General features: G+C 39.9%; 1 protein-coding gene across 1 annotated transcript in view; it reads right to left on the reverse strand.

Annotated features, from left to right (window-relative positions):
• The window catches only part of GRIP1 (glutamate receptor interacting protein 1), a 236,442-nt gene that overhangs the window by 87,434 nt on the left and 131,126 nt on the right, over window positions 1-17,882 (reverse strand). The window contains exons 10-11 of the mRNA XM_027771356.1: window positions 8,142-8,289; window positions 6,098-6,267 (exon numbers count right to left, since the gene is read on the reverse strand). Of these exons, the coding sequence (XP_027627157.1) occupies window positions 6,098-6,267; window positions 8,142-8,289 (318 nt within the window). The remainder of the gene's footprint in view (window positions 1-6,097; window positions 6,268-8,141; window positions 8,290-17,882) is intronic.

A 17,882-nucleotide genomic window follows, 5' to 3' on the forward strand; every position in this document is an offset into this window, starting at 1 on the left:
TTTCCCTAGCCCATTTCCTCCCCTTCCTTTTAAGATGACTATTGAATCAATTTCTAATCTCCCCCTGTGCTTCACAGGAAAGATTAAAAACTTTTTTCTTAAACTGAAAAGTCAGCCCCAGAAAGATCTATGGCACACAATTAGTAATTAAAGATTTGCAAATCTCGGCCAGTTAGTAGGACTTATTTTACGAAAAAGAAAAGAAGGAATAATAAATTACATTGTCTCACAATTTGAGGGATTTACTAGTCACGGGTCACAATTTACTGCTCTGACATTTTAATTGTAGTGTACTCCATCACTTGACTTGATTCTTTTCAACATAAACCACTTCGATCATCTATCAGTATCAGACTCTTATCTGCATCCTGACTGATAAAGATAGGATAAAAATCTCAACACATCTTGTGTTTTTTTTAAAAAAGTATATTTATATTGAGAATATTTAATTCATAAGCTATTTCACATGTTCCTTTATTCCCTTAAGATGTTAGAAAATTTTAATAGAACTTATTTTAAAGTCTTGGTGTCTCTTTTTTTGTTTAATAAATATTTATCATGTGTCCATTCTAATTTCAATGTTTTTAAGGTTTGAGTTTCTATCTAGTGTTCTGAAATATGAACAATATAATGTGTGTTACTATGTCTGATAAGAAATTATTCATGTAATAATCTTTAAGAGTTAGAAATAACTTATGAACTATGTCTCCTACTTCTGTGATTCTAATGTTAGGGATCTTACATGCTAATTATTTAATAGTATTTGTTTACATAGAGAGGTTGAATATTCTACATATTTAAAAAAGGCTCATTTAGATAAGAACTTAAGTTATACCATCCACAATACCAGCTTCAATGAAACACTTGACACCCTTTCTAGAGACAGCTCATGGGATGAAAACACTAGCATGGATGGATTAGATCCGGCAACTATTAACCACCCAAGCAACTACTGACGATTCTCTCAAACATCCCAGGCAGAGCAAAGGGATGAAGTTAGAGAGGAGAACAAAGAAAGGTGCCTTTCTTGTCATACACCTCTCAAAACTTCAGCAGTGATGAAATGACAGGAAAGCACTGCATTTTGAACGTGCTGTTTACTTTCTGTAACAAAAGACTTGTGAACACCCATGGGAAGAGGCAGCATGGAATAGCTGCTGAGGGAAAAGACTCTAGAATTAGACTTCCAGAGAGTTCCTGACTCTGCAGTGTGAGGAAGACCTGGGTTTTGGGTTCTCGTCAGCCCTTCTTTTTTTTCTTTTTTTTGGAGAGGTTTTTTTCGCTATAGGGCGTGCGCGCTCGCCAGCCAGACAGAGAGAGACAGAGAGACAGAAAGTGAGAAATCACCCCCCAGGGGGGATGGTCACGCCGCAATCCCTTCTCCTCCATTCTCCTCTTGGGATCTTGGGCATGCACACACACGTGCCCGGCGTGAGTTTTAAGCCACCAGATCCAGGATGCGAACTGCGGTCGACTACGTGGGAGTCCAGCGACATAGCCATTACGCTAACTGCTGGTTCCCGTCAGCCCTTCTTTTCACTATGACTTTTTTCGAAAGAATTATTTTATTTAATTATTTACTTGTTTATATATTTATTTATTTATTTTTAATTTTACCAGAGAGGGACAGAGCAAAAGAGAGAGAGAAAGTGAGACAGCAAGCCGCCAGGTCCAGGACTCAAACCGTGGTCGGCAATGTAGCAGTCTAGCGCCCTTATCCACTATAGCACCTGCCAGCCCCCTCACTATGACTTTGATCAGCTACTCAGCCTTTGTAAGCCTCAGTTTCCTAATGGAGATCAACACTATCTATCCCACAAGATTGCTGTGAGGATCACGTACATAAGGTGCTTAGCGTGGGTCTGGTACATAAAATGTTGGGTCGTCGGGAAAGTCATGATGAATTTTTGCATAGAAAAGTAGAAAAATTCATTGTGACTTTCCAGATGATGTAATTAAAACAAATGAGCTAAGACTAATAATACTGATTCTGCTACTTTTCTATCTATTTGCCAACAATGACATTTTAAGGAAATAGATATATCCCTCATTCAACGAGTTTCACTCACTCGGTATTTCAGTTTTAGAAATCTGTAGGACACTTTCATAGGCACCATAATTTTGTCCCACTCAACTGTCTGGCCCTTTCCTTCTGCCCAAGTGTTGTTTCTGGTTTGGGATCCCCTCTCCCTCTCCACTATCCTCGGTCAAGCCACCATCTCCTTCATCTAAGACCACTGCAACACTTTAAGACTTGGCTCCCTGATTCATTTCCTGCATACTTACTTCCTTTAAATATGCAAGTCAGATTCTATTTAAATGGTTTATTATAAAGATAATCAGATGCAGCACCTACTTATCTCTCTGGCTTCCTCAGTATCAGTCTCTCTATCATTAATACATTGAAGCCACACTGGTCTTAACACCTGTTCTTAAAACAAGCCAGGTTCTTTCTTTCCTGTCTCAGGGCCTTTGCATTTTCTACTCTTTATTTCTTTCTCCTTCTTCTTCTTCATCTTCTTCCTTCTCCTTTATTTATCTTTTTTTTTTTTTCGGCATACAGTGGGTGCACTCCCAGAGACAGAGAGACAGAGAGAGACAGAGGGGAGGAAAAGTGAGAAATCAATCCCTGAGGAGGGATGGCTACACTTCAATTCCGTTGCCTCTATTTTCTTCTCAGGATTTTGGGCACGCATACACATGTGTCCAGCATGTTTTCAAGCTGCTGGGTCCGGAACTTGGCCATGTGGGATCGGGTCACCTTAACCTCCACACTAAGGGCTGGCCCACTATTCTTTCTATTCTTAATGTCCTTTAACCAGTTGTGTGACTGGCTGACTCCTCCTCATGATTCAGGTTTCAGGTCAAATGCCACGTCCTCAGTGGAGTGGTTGCTGACCTTCCTTAGCTGAAGTATCTGCCCCCTTCTATGCCATCTGACCAATGTTTTACATTCTTCATAGTACTTATTACTATCTAAAATAGCTTTATTTAATATATTTGTAATGTTCATCTCTGCATACTAGATTGTAAATTCTATAAGAACAGGTCTCTACTTTACCTGTCTTGTTCACTAGAAATAGCCTATCACCTAGAACAGTGCTTAGTACATAATGATGGATGAAGGAATAAATAAATGAATGAGTGAATTAATAGGACTATCAGCCAGAATGTCCATGTCTACACTGCAATAGCATTTTCCTTAAGATAGGGAAGGCCCTAATGAATTCTTTTTTATCATTCTCCTTACTTTGGGGGTGTATAAGAAGGTTTTTGAGCATGATGCAGTTATTGCTGCGTCTGACTAACCTACAAGCACAGCCACCCTACTCTCTACAAAGCATTGTCTGTGTCTCAAATGAATTCAAGGTAAGATGAGTTAGACCAGAATTCTAAATCCACCTTTGGACTCAGCTCTTTACTGAATGTTGTGAAAATTATTGAGCATTTTTTAGAACGTCAGTCCTAATTTATAAATCAGGAAGATAATATTGACCACCCAGTGTGTGATCAACTAGCGTGGTGCCAATTATTGCAGAAAGGCTTAATATAGGTCATAACCTTTACTCTGTGACTTTGAACTACTGGGTTGTCAGAAAAGTCATGACACATTTTTGCATAGAAAAATATACATCATGACCTTTCTGACAACCCAGTATTTATGGTGACTAAATCTTCCTAGACATGACATCATTAAGAGACAAAAAGAGACATAAGATAATGCACGAAACTGCATGTCACGGGTAATGAACTCAAAAGGTATTCAGAACAACATAGTCCAGAAAAGAAAATTCTTGCCTGTTTTAGAAGTACACACTGAATCTATTTTTTTTATAGTGGTGTACTTTACACTCATGTATTAGGCAAGTATTTCAAGAGTTTAATGATAAGATGTTACATTTTTGGCATGCTGTTCTACTTTGCCAGAAACATTCACAGACATTCTCTAATTTAACAGTTCCAATAAGAACAGCCAACTTTCACTTAGTATTTACTATATACCAGGCACTGTGCTAAGTGCTGTCTCATGCATTATCTCAGACAATGGTCACGATATTCCTATGAGGTAGAGATTATTATAACTCTCTATTTTACAGAAGAAGAACCAGAGGTATAGAAAAGTTGGGGAACTTGCTTCAGGTTCTAGGTAGTGACGCCAAAATGAAAGATCTGGAAAGTTGATTCTGGAGTCCTTGACCTAGGCTCACACACCACACTGCCTTATCCTATGGATGTAACCAGACCTCTGTTATAGCTGAGTCACTAACAGGTTTAAAATACAATGTTTTTCACATCATTCCGTAGGCCCATCACTGTTGAAGTCCTGAGAAGTACATGACATGAAAGGTACTTTTGGTTATCCTCCTCTCTAACTGTATCGTCATGCTCTGCCTGGGACGTTTGAGAGAATATGGCCACTATGTGCTCCTGGAGCTCACACAGGGGAAGGTATTCCTGGTACTGAGTGTATAGATTGCTCCTGATACATACATTTTAGTAGAGAAATTAATCTCGGATTGTCTTGGCAGGTAAAAATATTGAATATTTCATGAGCTGGAAACTGTTTGATCTATTTATGATTTGTATCCAGAGCAAATAAAAGAAAAATAAATGAGGTGCTAAAGACAATAACATTTGAGAGGGTCAGTGACACAGTTCTGATTCACTAATACCAGAATTTAGCAAGCAAAATCCCATGATGGAATTACGCTACACACTATGCATTCTTGCACCTACTGTGCTCCAAAGCCAATGATGACTTCGGATTAATTTATAAGAAACTTAAATAGCTTTGGAAGTCTCTGCTCTCAGCTAGGGTGCAGAAAAGGCCCTGGGAGCCTCCTGATAGGAACGGTGTACATTCTCACAATCTGCACCTCCTTTTAGCTCCTTAGCATTTCGATTCAAATGATGCCGATTTTCTCTTCATAACCTGACTATGCTGTATCATCTCTCTACTCCAATGTGTAAAATTAAAATCTGATAAGGGTAATGTTGTACTAGAGATTTTTATTAGCTTCAGGGCTCCCTAAGCTCCATTTAATTAAAAAGGTTGTATCTAGCTGACTCATTTGGTATGAAAAGGATCTGGTCCTGCATTTTTTTTTTTTTTTTCCAAACTGCGGAGTTCAGTGTTGAAGGTTGGAAACACATACTACAACTGACCTTCTCATAAGCAAAATCTCAATTCCAGAGAAAACTGCACTCTCCCTGAACAAACAGAAATGTACTCTCCGCGTTTAGGTTACCCTGACAACACTAGGAAGGCCTCTAGTTTCAAGGAATAAAAACGGAGAGTAAGGGAGGGGATTTAGTTTAAGGAACAAGCAAGAGAAGGAGCTGGAACAAAGACACCACGGGAGAACCAAACTTTATTTGATTTGGGGCACAAAGTCTCTTTTCTTGTACAAAACATAGTCTGCCTAAGTGGATGGTACGTAACTACTCAACAAAGGTATCTATGGATTTCAAAGCAGTGAAATTGCAGATTCTCCCGCCTGGCATTTTTAATTGAATTAATGAGTCAAGTATTTCAATTCTCCCGCGCAGGATGTCTGGTCAGAATGGTTGTTGTACATCTTAAGAAAAACTACCATGGCAAAAAGACAAAATATATAGAAAGTCAACTTTTCACACAGTCCCTCTCCCATAAATATCTGAAGGGTCTGTCATGAATATTCTCTTTATCTTAAAAAAAGAGGAAGTTTTACTATTTGCCTTTGCTGTCTTTCATGTAGTCTGGAAATTCAATATAAATACCAGGAAGTCAAATTATTTCCCTTCTCTTCACTAATTCAATCTGTACCAAAGACCTTTAAAAAACCCCAAAAACCAAACAGCCCAAAACATCAAATAGTCCTAGCCTGAAAATTCTATTTTAAACAATGTGTCTTTTCTTAGTTCTGGAGTTTCAAGTAAATTATTTGTGGCTTGAAAAAAGGGATTTGGAAGATAAAGAGTAAACAGAAATAACCTTGTTTTGAAAGGAAATGATAAAAGCAGAACTAAGCTCTGTGTCTTTCTGCTTTCTAACTCTGCTGGAGCAAGCAACGACTGCAAGGGCAAGATAAAGAACTATCCAGATGGAGCCTCTCACCGTGGTCAGGTCCCTTCAGGGCCAGGCGGGTCTGATGATGGGGGAGGATCTCAAGCTTGACCTGGTCGGTGGTGTTTGCCAGGAACTGGGTTGCTTCCGCTAGTGTGCAGTACTCCATGCTGGTCCCGTCAATGGACAGAATGTGATCGCCCACATGGAGTGCGCCACATCTACGGAAACGAGAAATACTCAGTACCGTCAAGTGCCTTCCGATTTGGAAAATAACTTTCATGATTAACATTTTACAGTTTTTATTTGCTTAAAAAAAAAAAAGGGAAAAGTTTGCTTGTTACAAGAGACATCATCTGTCCAATTTTAAGTACCTTGAGCATGAATAGAAATGTAAAACCTTGTTGAAAACACAGAACAATTCAAGGAAATATGTTCTTCTGTCTTTCCTAAAAAATATCGGTTTGGGGTGGTGGTGGTGCTAGAAGTTGAGAGGAAGTGAGAAAGAGGAGGGTTGAACAGAAAAATGTTTCCTTTGACCTTTTTTCCCTATGTTTTTTCCTCCTAAACTTTCCTATCTATATATCTGAATTGGTGGATATTCAGAATCTCAAGACATGACTCACAGAATTGGAACAGGGTCTATTTTAGGTGGGAATGAGAATAACTTGGGGAGGTTTAGTTAATACTTCCTCAGAATCTTCTTACATAAGCTTCTAGATCACACTAACTGTTTTTTGTACTGTTTTATTTTGTTATTCTGGAGTTAAACATTTATTAGTATGAAAGCTCTCGATGATGATGGAAATTATGCAGGAGTCAAATGAGCAATAAACCCAGGCCTGCATGGTGAGTCGAGGGAAAGCTGGGAGGAGGGAGGGGCGGGCTGCTCTATCTTGCTGAACCCAGGAGACTGGCTACTGGATGAGTTGAGCAAAGCCAACACGGCAGTCAGCATCCCGACATACCAGTCCAGTGGACAGCTCCTTAAACTGGTTACCCCCTGCAAAATGGGAAAACAAACAAACAAACAAAAAAACAGAGGGAGAAAATTAAAGCATCCTGCACCATGGAACTGGAGAACACCCCTGGATCAATGGCTGTCACTGTGAAAGACTGAATAGAGGGTACGACCACAGTGGAGCTGTAGACTGACCACTACTGGGGTTGCTGCAGGTCACTGCACCACAGTCGGAGGATTTCCAGGAAGGTGAGGGCTCATGGAGAATAGGGCTGGAAACATAGGAGAGATAGGTCATTTAAGTAGACCTAAAAACGTCTAGTGGGAATAGTCTACGTCTCAAGACAAAACCATGTCAAGTAGTCTTTTCCATCTAAAAATATAATTCATGTTGATATACTTGGGGTGCTTCAGCAATGAAAGAAGAGGATTTTCTTACCAGGAGCTGTAAAATAATTTATGAGGTGGGGAAACAGTCTCCTTCCCCTCCCCCTTTCCCCTTTACCTTACAAGTTTAAAATATTAGTTAGGTAAAAGAAACTTCATTTTTATAGTGGTATTAAAATAAATGATATTTTAAAAGACTCTTGAAGGTTGTGAAACTCTAAAATTAACATACTATTACAGTATTTGACCTCTGTTTAAAAACTGTAAACATTTTAAAAATATTATTTTATTTATTTAAGAAAAAAAGAGTAAGATTTTATGGTAGCAGGATTTCATTGTTAGCAGTTCCGGAAAACCCATGACTTCTCTGCTTTGGACTTAATAAACGACAAGCTCAGCTTCTCTCAAGTACGGGTTGTTACCCTGTCATAGTAAGAAATCTTGCTTGGTTGCTTACATTTTTATATTTTTATTTATTTTTTGCCCGTTGCTAAAGGCCACATCAAACACTTAGATGAGGTAAAAATGCATCTTGGATTAGCTGATAAAGTGGCTGAATTTTTAAGCGCCTAAACAGTAACTTGTATAATACATAAAATTTGCATAAATTGGCAAGTGAGCTGTTTTTTATTGTGTGTCTATGCATAGGTATATGCATATTTAGTACCTGTGTGTGTATACATGTGTATGTGTTTTCTTTTAAACATACATGCGGTTTTGAAAAGAAGGCACTTTCATGACACTCACCTGTCTGCAATACTTGCAGATTTGATTTTGTCTATGACAATGACCTGTTTGTTACAGCACATCGAGGTAGTTAGGGCAACCCCAAGGCTGGCACCAGGAGTTTTGGCAACTTCAACTAGTAGTGGCCCGGATGCTGTTGCCACAGAATCTGTTAAAGAACAAATTTCAGAAAACAAAACAAAACAAATAAGCAAACAGCCCAAAGAAAATGATGTTTGATGTTGCCTGTTAATTTTATTACTGAAACTTTGATTTTCTTCTATACATTATCCCACAGCCAGTGGTAACTTCTTAGGGCACCTCTTAGTTCCACCCAGTTTGCCCTTTAGCAATGTGTGCACATGTAAATTCTTCAACTAGATTTTCAGTTTCATGACAGTTGGGATAATGTCCTACTTACCTTTATGCCCTCCACATGGCTTCACACAAGGCACTAAGTCTCTTAACAAATGTTTTAAAAATTAATTAATTAATTAAATATATGGATGGATGGATAGGTAGATGTGTGAGAGGGTAGATGGAGCAAAGGGCTGATGAAAGACGAGGGAGGAATGAAGGAAGGAAGAAAATAAATGGGTAGGTGAATGAGTGGATGGAAGGAAGGATGGGCAGATGGACGGATGTATGTATAGACATAACTAGCCAAATAGTTACACTGGGTACACTAATCTGAATTTATAAAGCCTTGAGTCTTTCCCTGTTCTAGAGCTGACAGGGTTATCTCCTCCTCTGGAGTGACTTCATATGTGTTTAATTGTGGTTCAGAATGCTCCTAATTTCTTCCACTCCTACTCATTCTTGGGAACTCAGTATAAATAGCAGTTTCTTAGGGAAGCCTCTCCAACTCATGATTTGGTAAGATGCTTTCTGCATATGCTTTCACAATCTGCTCTATCCCTGCTGCTGCAGCACACACCTTACCGTTTCATAATGGTCAATTTGGATTATATGCCTCTATTCTTGGTCAGGCTGTATGCTTACTATGGAAGTAGAGACTGTGTCTTGTCAATCACAGCATTCTCAGTGCTGGGAATAATGACAAGAACTAAAAGGTACACAATTAACAGTTGTTGAATGAATGCAAGAATAAATGAGAAAACTCATAACATTATTTAAAACTCAAATGGAGCAGCTGTCATATGGAGTAAGCCCTGGACATGAAGTTAAAACATCTGAATATAATTCTAGTTTTCACAGTGTTTGGGTCTTGGTACCTTAGACAAGTTACTAAAACTTTCTAAGCCTGCTTACTTACCTATAAATTGGTTCTATTTCCACAATGTTTATTACAACCAAATCAATGTATAGTTAAAATTTATTATTATTATTTAGTTTGCTATAGGGAATGTGCACTCACCAAAGAGAAACAGAAAGAGAGAGAGGGAGAGAGAATAAATCACCTCTACATCTTCCAGAGGGGATGGACAGGTCACAAACTCTTCTACTTCACTCTCCCCTCTGGATTTTGGTCATGCATGTACATGCACCCAGTGTGTTTTTCAAGCTGCCAGGTCTAGGACTTGAATTGCATAGTTGGTCATGTGGGAGCCAACAACCTTATCTCTGTGCCATCTGCTGGACCCAGATAAAACAGTCTATCTGCATATAGAATATTGATACATTATGAGCTTAAGCCTTTGAGTTATCTAATTTTTCAAGACTGCATATTGTTCTGCAATATTTTTTTTTGATTTTTCAACTGCTCTGGTATTTAGTAATACAATTTATCTTTCTGGAAGTATATCTTTATCATGAAGGCACTGCTCAGTTACTGTAAACTAGGAAATGTGTTTCTATGGTTGAAGATCAGACAGTATGCACTGACTCATAAAGCTGAAAGTTTCGTGCAAAGAGCCATCTTCAGCATGAGCTAAAATAAGATATTTCTTAAATAAGGTAAAGATGAACACATTCATGTCAACAGCATATATATTCCAGTGCTAAACGTTCTTGCATATATAATACTTCTTAATGATTAATAATATTGAATAAGTTAGACCTAAAAAAGAAGAGACCATAGGACCTGTACCTCTTCCTGTCAGTTCCAGGGAAGTCTCATTAATAAGAGCTGGGGGAGCCAGGAATCTTAGTCTTCTAAGAGGGCTTTTCAGTTCTGAGGTTTCATGACTACCCCAGAGCCTGTGGCCAACTTGCCCGTGAGCCTAAACTCTATAGTAGCTGCTCCTCTCTGGTCTAGTTCACCTTGATGCATTAATTTCCTTGATCTCCTGATGTCAGACCAGGGTGACTGAAACAGCTCAGGCTTTTTTCTCCCCTTCTCCCTCATTTTCTGCTTTGTTTCTCTCCTGCCTCTCACTGGGGCATGCTGCTGCCCAGGGCTCTGACTTACTCGTACCCTGGAGTTTATAGTGACTGGCCTCCCTGGCTGTACGCGATGGTGGTTAGCACCTATCTCTGTTGGACCATCTGGAAGGATTCTGGTCAGTCCCTGCAGGCTCTGTTTTAGTCATCCTGCTTCCACTAGGGTGGTTGATTCTACCTCTCAACTCTGATAGTCAAAGACTGGATGCTAAGCCAAATGCACATCTTCAAATGCCTCTAGCTCCACCTCTAGCAGCCTTTTGCCCCTCTCTTCATTGAGCACAATCCTTAGCAACACGTTTTCTTGCTCTAGTTGACTCTCACATGAGCTCTAGTCTGGCAGATCATTTTCTCCTATTATCTTTTTAGAACTTTAAAGTCATGGGACCAGCAGTTGGCATAATGGCTATATCACTGGACTCCCATGTAGTCGACCATGGTTCGAGTCCTGGACCTGGTGGCTTAAACTCACGTGAGGTACCCAAGATCCCGAGAGGAGAATGGAGAAGGGATTGTGGTGTGACCATTGCCCTGGGGAGGGATTTCTGTCTCTCTGTCTCTTTCTATCTTTCTGGAAAGCACAGGTGCCCTATACCAAAAAACCTCTTAAAAAAAAAAAAGTGCCCTATACCAAAAAACCTCTTGAAAAAAAAAAGTTTAAAGTCACTAACTTTTGGTTTCTTGAAACGCTTCCCATGGTCTTGCTGGATTTTAATAGCAAAGTGTGTGGGATGACAGTCACATATGTTCTTCTCATGGTTTTGTCATGTCTAAAGATGGATTTATGTTCTTTAACAGATGAAAGCAATGAAGTTTTTCGTGTTACTTATTACTTAATCTCTTACACATGATAGAAATTGCTAGTTGTCTCAGGAATCTACCTTCTCTTCTTTCTTCAGTAACAGGTTGCTAAGTTTCACTTGAGCGAATGGCTGCCCTGTTTCTTAGCCTCCCTTGTATGGAGGTGTAACTCTGCAAAAAGTCTCAGCCAGCAGGAGATGAGCTGTGACAAGTTCTGCATATGCTCCTAAGAATGACTGTGTCCTCCTCTACCACTTTTCCTTCTTCTTACTGCTGAATGTGGGTCCACTCTGGTAAACCATCTTCAACCATGCATTTTGAGTTTAGGTCTTTGAATTTGTATCCTGATACGGCTTCTCACTTAAGTTGAACTTCACAATTTTTTTTTTTTAGTACTGTTTCTTACCTTTTTTTTTTTTTTTTGCCATAGGGTCCATTCCTTTGCAGGAGAGAGTCAGAGACAGAGAGAGGGGATGTGGCCATGCCACAGTCTCTTCTCTTCCATTCTCCTCTCAAGATTTTGGGCATGCACATACACATACCTGGTATGATTTTCATGCTGCCGGGTCCAGACCCAAACCATGGTTGGTCAGGTGGGAATTTAGTGCCTTAACCACCACACCACCTGCTCACCCCTAGTACTGTTATTCTAAAAAGCAGCTGTTTATAATGAGTTATTTGTAGATGTAAATTTTATAAAGCTACTGTCAACCATTACTCAATATACACATTAAAGATTCCCTTTTCTTAAAAGTATTATAACAAGATTAAACATAGAGTCTTTACAAAGGTTACCAGGATCTTTGAAAGTTATTTAAATATATACTATTAAGTTACCATTTTTTTGGCCTATATTTTTGTAAAACTATTAAAATTTATAGTCTTATATGGCTCTAACACTTTAGTTATAATGAGGAATTGTAATATTTTTTACTTGTAAAAGGAAATGATAGGAACAGAGTTATTAAGAATTTTAGAAAAAGGGTGCCAGATTCACTGCCAGCATTAATTTAGAGAGGGTGATAGGGCATCTGCAGCTGCCCTGGTACACCCACCACTGGGACTAGAAACTAGAATAATAGTCTCTTTCTAAGTAATACTTTTCCAATTAAAGCTTCGAAGGAACAACAATAACAACATTTCCATTTGGGGGAGTCAAATGTATAATTAATGAATGTCCTTTAAAAGTTATAGTTGAAAGCTTCAGAATTCTGAGACAAGAAAGATAAGTAATCATGGCTGGCCAGCTGCAATCGTGCAGCAGTAATGCAATGCTCCAGGATGCTAACGCCACATGGCCTCATCATGGGAAGGTCCCGAGTTTGTGTCCCAAGGACTTGTACATGCTGGGTATGCACACGTATTCCGTGATCCTGGCTGGCTAAAGCTGGGGGTGGGTCATAATGAGAGGACTCTGTTGGGGGTGATTGTCTCTCACTTTCTTGTCTTTCTGTTGCTCTAGGGAGAAAGAAAGAAGAAAGAAAGGAAGGAAGAAAAGGAAGGAAGGAAGGAAGGAAGGAAGGAAGGAAGGAAGGAAGGAAGGAAGAAATAAAGGAGGAAAGGAAGAAAGGAAGAAAGAAAGAAAGAAAGAAAGAAAGAAAGAAAGAAAGAAAGAAAGAAAGAAAGAAAGGAAGAAAAGATCTTAAAAATACACTGTATCACAATGAGTTCTTACAATAGGCAGGAACAAATGGTGAGTAAGGAAGGTGGTTATTTCATGTAAAGATCATCAGGAATTACAACAGTTTACTGCATACGAGTTTGTTCCTTTACTCTTGGTCATTAGTAGTCCATGGTTAATTATGATCACTCTTAACTTTATGTGCTCAGCACACATACTCCCCCTGACGCCCACTGCCCCTTGGAACAATTCTCGGCTGTCTCATAGACATGCCAACACATGTCCAAAGCTGAAGGGTGAGTCCATCCTACTTCACTGCTTCTTCTCCAGGCTTCCTCCATCACACAGACCAGAATTATGAACTTCTTTTTTGGAGAGATATTTTTGCTATAGGGTACATGAGTTTGCCAGAGAAAGACAGAGAGAGACATAGAGACAGAAAGCGAGAAATCACCCCCCAGGGGGGATGGTCACGCCGCAATCCCTTCTCCTCCATTCTCCTCTCGGGATCTTGGGCACGCATGCACACACACCTGGCATGAGTTTAAGCCACTGGGTCCAGGACTCAAACCATGGTCAACTATGTGGGAGTCCAGTGCTTTAAACACTATGCCACCTGCTGGTCCCTGGAATGATCAGCTTTGAAAGGACTCTGGTGTCACTCAAATATTGATCCAAAGGTCCCGCATCTTAAAAACATGAAGAGATGTGAATATACTGGAAGCCTGGGACAGAGTATTGTCTGGCCCCAGGAGAATCCACCACACCAGCTCATCTGCAGAGAATTCTGAGAAAATCACGTTGACTGACAGCTGAACAGATCCATGAGTAGAACATGCTTGTTTAATTCAGAGTCTCAGCAAGAAAGAGATGACACATTCAAATTGGAATAAAGAAACTATTCAAAAAGGTATGGGCAGATTACAAGGAAACCGCAAGGGATAGTATAGTGCTGTGGGGCCAGAAACAGAAGGGCACCATAACCCATGAGCCTGAAGAGGCAAAGGACAGAAGGACTAGGGCTCTGGGATTCAGAAAGGACTAAGTGGGGAGGGCTACCTGATAGAAGCTTGGCCTTTAGTCAATAGATATAGCCAATCCCAAGGAATCCACAGGGAGAAAGTCAGGGGAATGATACTCTATACGATTGTCCTCCCTCCTTCTAACCTCCTGCCGTAACTCCCTATTAGCCAAACTCAACCGATAGCTGGAGGGCACGAGAGCCCCCAGTGCAGGCCACAGAGGTTCCGGCACAGAGCAGCATGAAGACGGCACGTGCTCTGGAGGGCCCAAGGAGGATATCTTCATTTGTACATGTCTCCACTCATCTTTCCACAAACGTCTGAGGTAGCTTACTTTAAACAAAAGATGTAATATAATGAAACAATCAAGATGAAGAAAAAGCCCATACGTGCCTATCTACAAAAATTAATAGAGGTGTCTTGACATAACTGCAAAAGTGTCTCCAAACTGTAGGTAAATCCACAGACACAGAAGGCAGATTAGTAGTTGCCAGGGGTTAAGATGGGGCTGGGGGTGACTGCTTTACGGGTATAGGGTTTCTTTCCAAGATGATAAAAATGTTTTGGAACTAGGCAAAGGTGATATTTACATAGCATTGTGAATGTACTACGTGCCACTGAGTTATACACTTTAAATGGTTAACTGTATGTTATGTGAATTTTACTTCAATTTAAAAACAATGACTTTGAACTTTCTGACAACTAGGACAGTAAAGAAAACATGATCAATTATGCAGCTCTCACTTCAGGAAAGGAGGACGTCTACTAGTTCCTATGGTGGAAATAAAGATTTCTCTAGTAAGGGGTTCTAAAAGATTTATCACTCATGGGATTTTGTATATAAATGGTGCTAACTGACTAATGCTCTCAATACGTTTTTTTATTAAGCTGCAGAGATGGTTTGCAATAGCTATTCCTTGATCAGGATTGAAACATAAAGTTTTTAAAAAAAATCAAAGATAGTGTCTCTAGAATGGGATAGGCTAACGGGTTGGTCACCTTGATCTAAAGACAGATTCGAGTGTAGACAGATTGAGTATCTCTCTGGGCAGTCTGGGGAGCTTTCCTAGCTATCAATTCATTCTCTCTCTCAGATTTCCAGTATAAGCTGGATATTAGACAACCAAGAAGGTCTGGTGACAAGACCCTGGCATGCTGGCATTTTATATAGGTCACTAGGACCAGGTCCATAATCTTTGGGCCTCAAGTGAATCAGTGGCAGCAAAGACGTACTATCAGGAGACTGAAGAAGCCAAACTAGATTCTTGCCAGGACAGAAGTCTCTCACCTCATGGGACCAGCAGATGGCGTAATGGCTATGTCAGTGGACTCCCGTGTGGTCGAAGGTGGTTTGAGTCCCAGACCTGATGGCTCAAACTCACGCTGGGCACATGTACATGCATACCCAAAATCCTGAGAGGAGAATGGAAAAGGGATTGTGGCGTGGCCATCCCCCTTGGGAGATGATTTCTCACTTTCTCTCTCTCTCTCTCTCTCTCTTCCTCTCTGTCTCTCTCTCTTTTTCTCTGTCTCTGTGTGTGTGTGTGTGTGTGTGTGTGTGTGTCTTTCTGGTAAGCACACATGTCCTATAGCAAAAACCTCTCCAGAAAAAACAGAAGTCCCCCCACCTCACAGTCCCACAGAGTGGGCTTTCCAAGACTTCAAGCTAAGTCATCATTCATTCATGCAACAACATGGATTTTGAAATTACATTTATTTAGTGCCAAATACATGCCAGGCACATCAGAAGGTACTAGGGATTCAAAGATGAAAATTATTATCCCTTCTACCAGTAACCTCTAGGGATCCTGTGCCAAGAAGGCAGGGGAATGCAGCAGAACTCCTGGATTCCACTAGAGACATGTAGTATGTCAAATATCGTGAAGTTTCTGGTTGTTTTCTTTTTTAGCTGTAGGACACATGTCCTCCTTCCCCAGCGAAATCCTCAATATACTATGGTTGAAGTTCTCATAAAAGGTATTGGGTTCCCTAACAGAATATTACTTCCAGGTTTCTAGAAAAGTTCCTCAAGCATCTCAAAACTGTCAAAAGATCCACAAAAGGTGACGGAGGCTCTCTGTCCATAGGACAATAAAAAGGCGAATATTATTACCACATAACTATGATAAACGTCCCGAGAATGGCAGTGACAGCGAGACCTGTGGGAATCTGCACATGAAGAGCTGGCATAGTTGGGATGAGCTTATTAGATGAGATAGAGTTTAATCTGAATGTTTCTCAGCTGACTTTATTTTAATAGGCTCTAGGAAAACAGCAAAACTATTTTAGCAAGAACTGCTTTCCAAGCATTACCCATGTGGCAGTTACTTTCTGCATCACAGAAGGGGATCTACAAATGTTAACATTTAATTGATCATTAGCCTTTCCTGGCAATTGCTTTCCATAATAAATGTTTTCCCACAACACTATCAAAAAGCTTAGCCTTCCTGGTGGTAGTAAGCCTATTTCCCTAGCTGCCATCCAGTCTATTCACGGAAGGCTTTATGAAAAGTAGTATTCCAAAAGTCCTGGCTTTACTCCAAGATGTCTATCAAGATGCACAGAAAAAGGAAAAGCAAGCAGACAGGGTGGACGAATGGAACACTCTTATTTAAGGAAGTGTAAGAGATAGCAAAAACCTCTCCAGAAAAAACAGAAGTCCCCCCACCTCACAGTCCCACAGAGTGGGCTTTCCAAGACTTCAAGCTAAGTCATCATTCATTCATGCAACAACATGGATTTTGAAATTACATTTATTTAGTGCCAAATACATGCCAGGCACATCAGAAGGTACTAGGGATTCAAAGATGAAAATTATTATCCCTTCTACCAGTAACCTCTAGGGATCCTGTGCCAAGAAGGCAGGGGAATGCAGCAGAACTCCTGGATTCCACTAGAGACATGTAGTATGTCAAATATCGTGAAGTTTCTGGTTGTTTTCTTTTTTAGCTGTAGGACACATGTCCTCCTTCCCCAGCGAAATCCTCAATATACTATGGTTGAAGTTCTCATAAAAGGTATTGGGTTCCCTAACAGAATATTACTTCCAGGTTTCTAGAAAAGTTCCTCAAGCATCTCAAAACTGTCAAAAGATCCACAAAAGGTGACGGAGGCTCTCTGTCCATAGGACAATAAAAAGGCGAATATTATTACCACATAACTATGATAAACGTCCCGAGAATGGCAGTGACAGCGAGACCTGTGGGAATCTGCACATGAAGAGCTGGCATAGTTGGGATGAGCTTATTAGATGAGATAGAGTTTAATCTGAATGTTTCTCAGCTGACTTTATTTTAATAGGCTCTAGGAAAACAGCAAAACTATTTTAGCAAGAACTGCTTTCCAAGCATTACCCATGTGGCAGTTACTTTCTGCATCACAGAAGGGGATCTACAAATGTTAACATTTAATTGATCATTAGCCTTTCCTGGCAATTGCTTTCCATAATAAATGTTTTCCCACAACACTATCAAAAAGCTTAGCCTTCCTGGTGGTAGTAAGCCTATTTCCCTAGCTGCCATCCAGTCTATTCACGGAAGGCTTTATGAAAAGTAGTATTCCAAAAGTCCTGGCTTTACTCCAAGATGTCTATCAAGATGCACAGAAAAAGGAAAAGCAAGCAGACAGGGTGGACGAATGGAACACTCTTATTTAAGGAAGTGTAAGAGAAAAAATGGAGTATATCCAATGAGAAAAATAAACCGAAGAAAAATCAAGAAGAAATAATCAAGAACCCATCCCTAGACAGAAGATCAGTTTATCCTTCCAAAGTGAAGCATGGTTAAGAAAAATAGATCATGTAGGTATAAATTATTCATGGTTGAAGACATCTTAGTCATTAAGATATTTACACCCTGAGTGAAACCCTTGCACGCTGGTTGATTTATAGGCTCCATAATTACATAAGATACGCTGATGACTGTTTGCATGGGGAACACTCTGGAATTTTATTTTGTTAATCAGTTTTCCCACTTG

This window comes from Tupaia chinensis, unplaced genomic scaffold (genome assembly GCF_000334495.1).
Source record: "Tupaia chinensis unplaced genomic scaffold, TupChi_1.0 Scaffold000208_1, whole genome shotgun sequence".
In the NCBI taxonomy this organism is placed as follows: domain Eukaryota; kingdom Metazoa; phylum Chordata; class Mammalia; order Scandentia; family Tupaiidae; genus Tupaia; species Tupaia belangeri.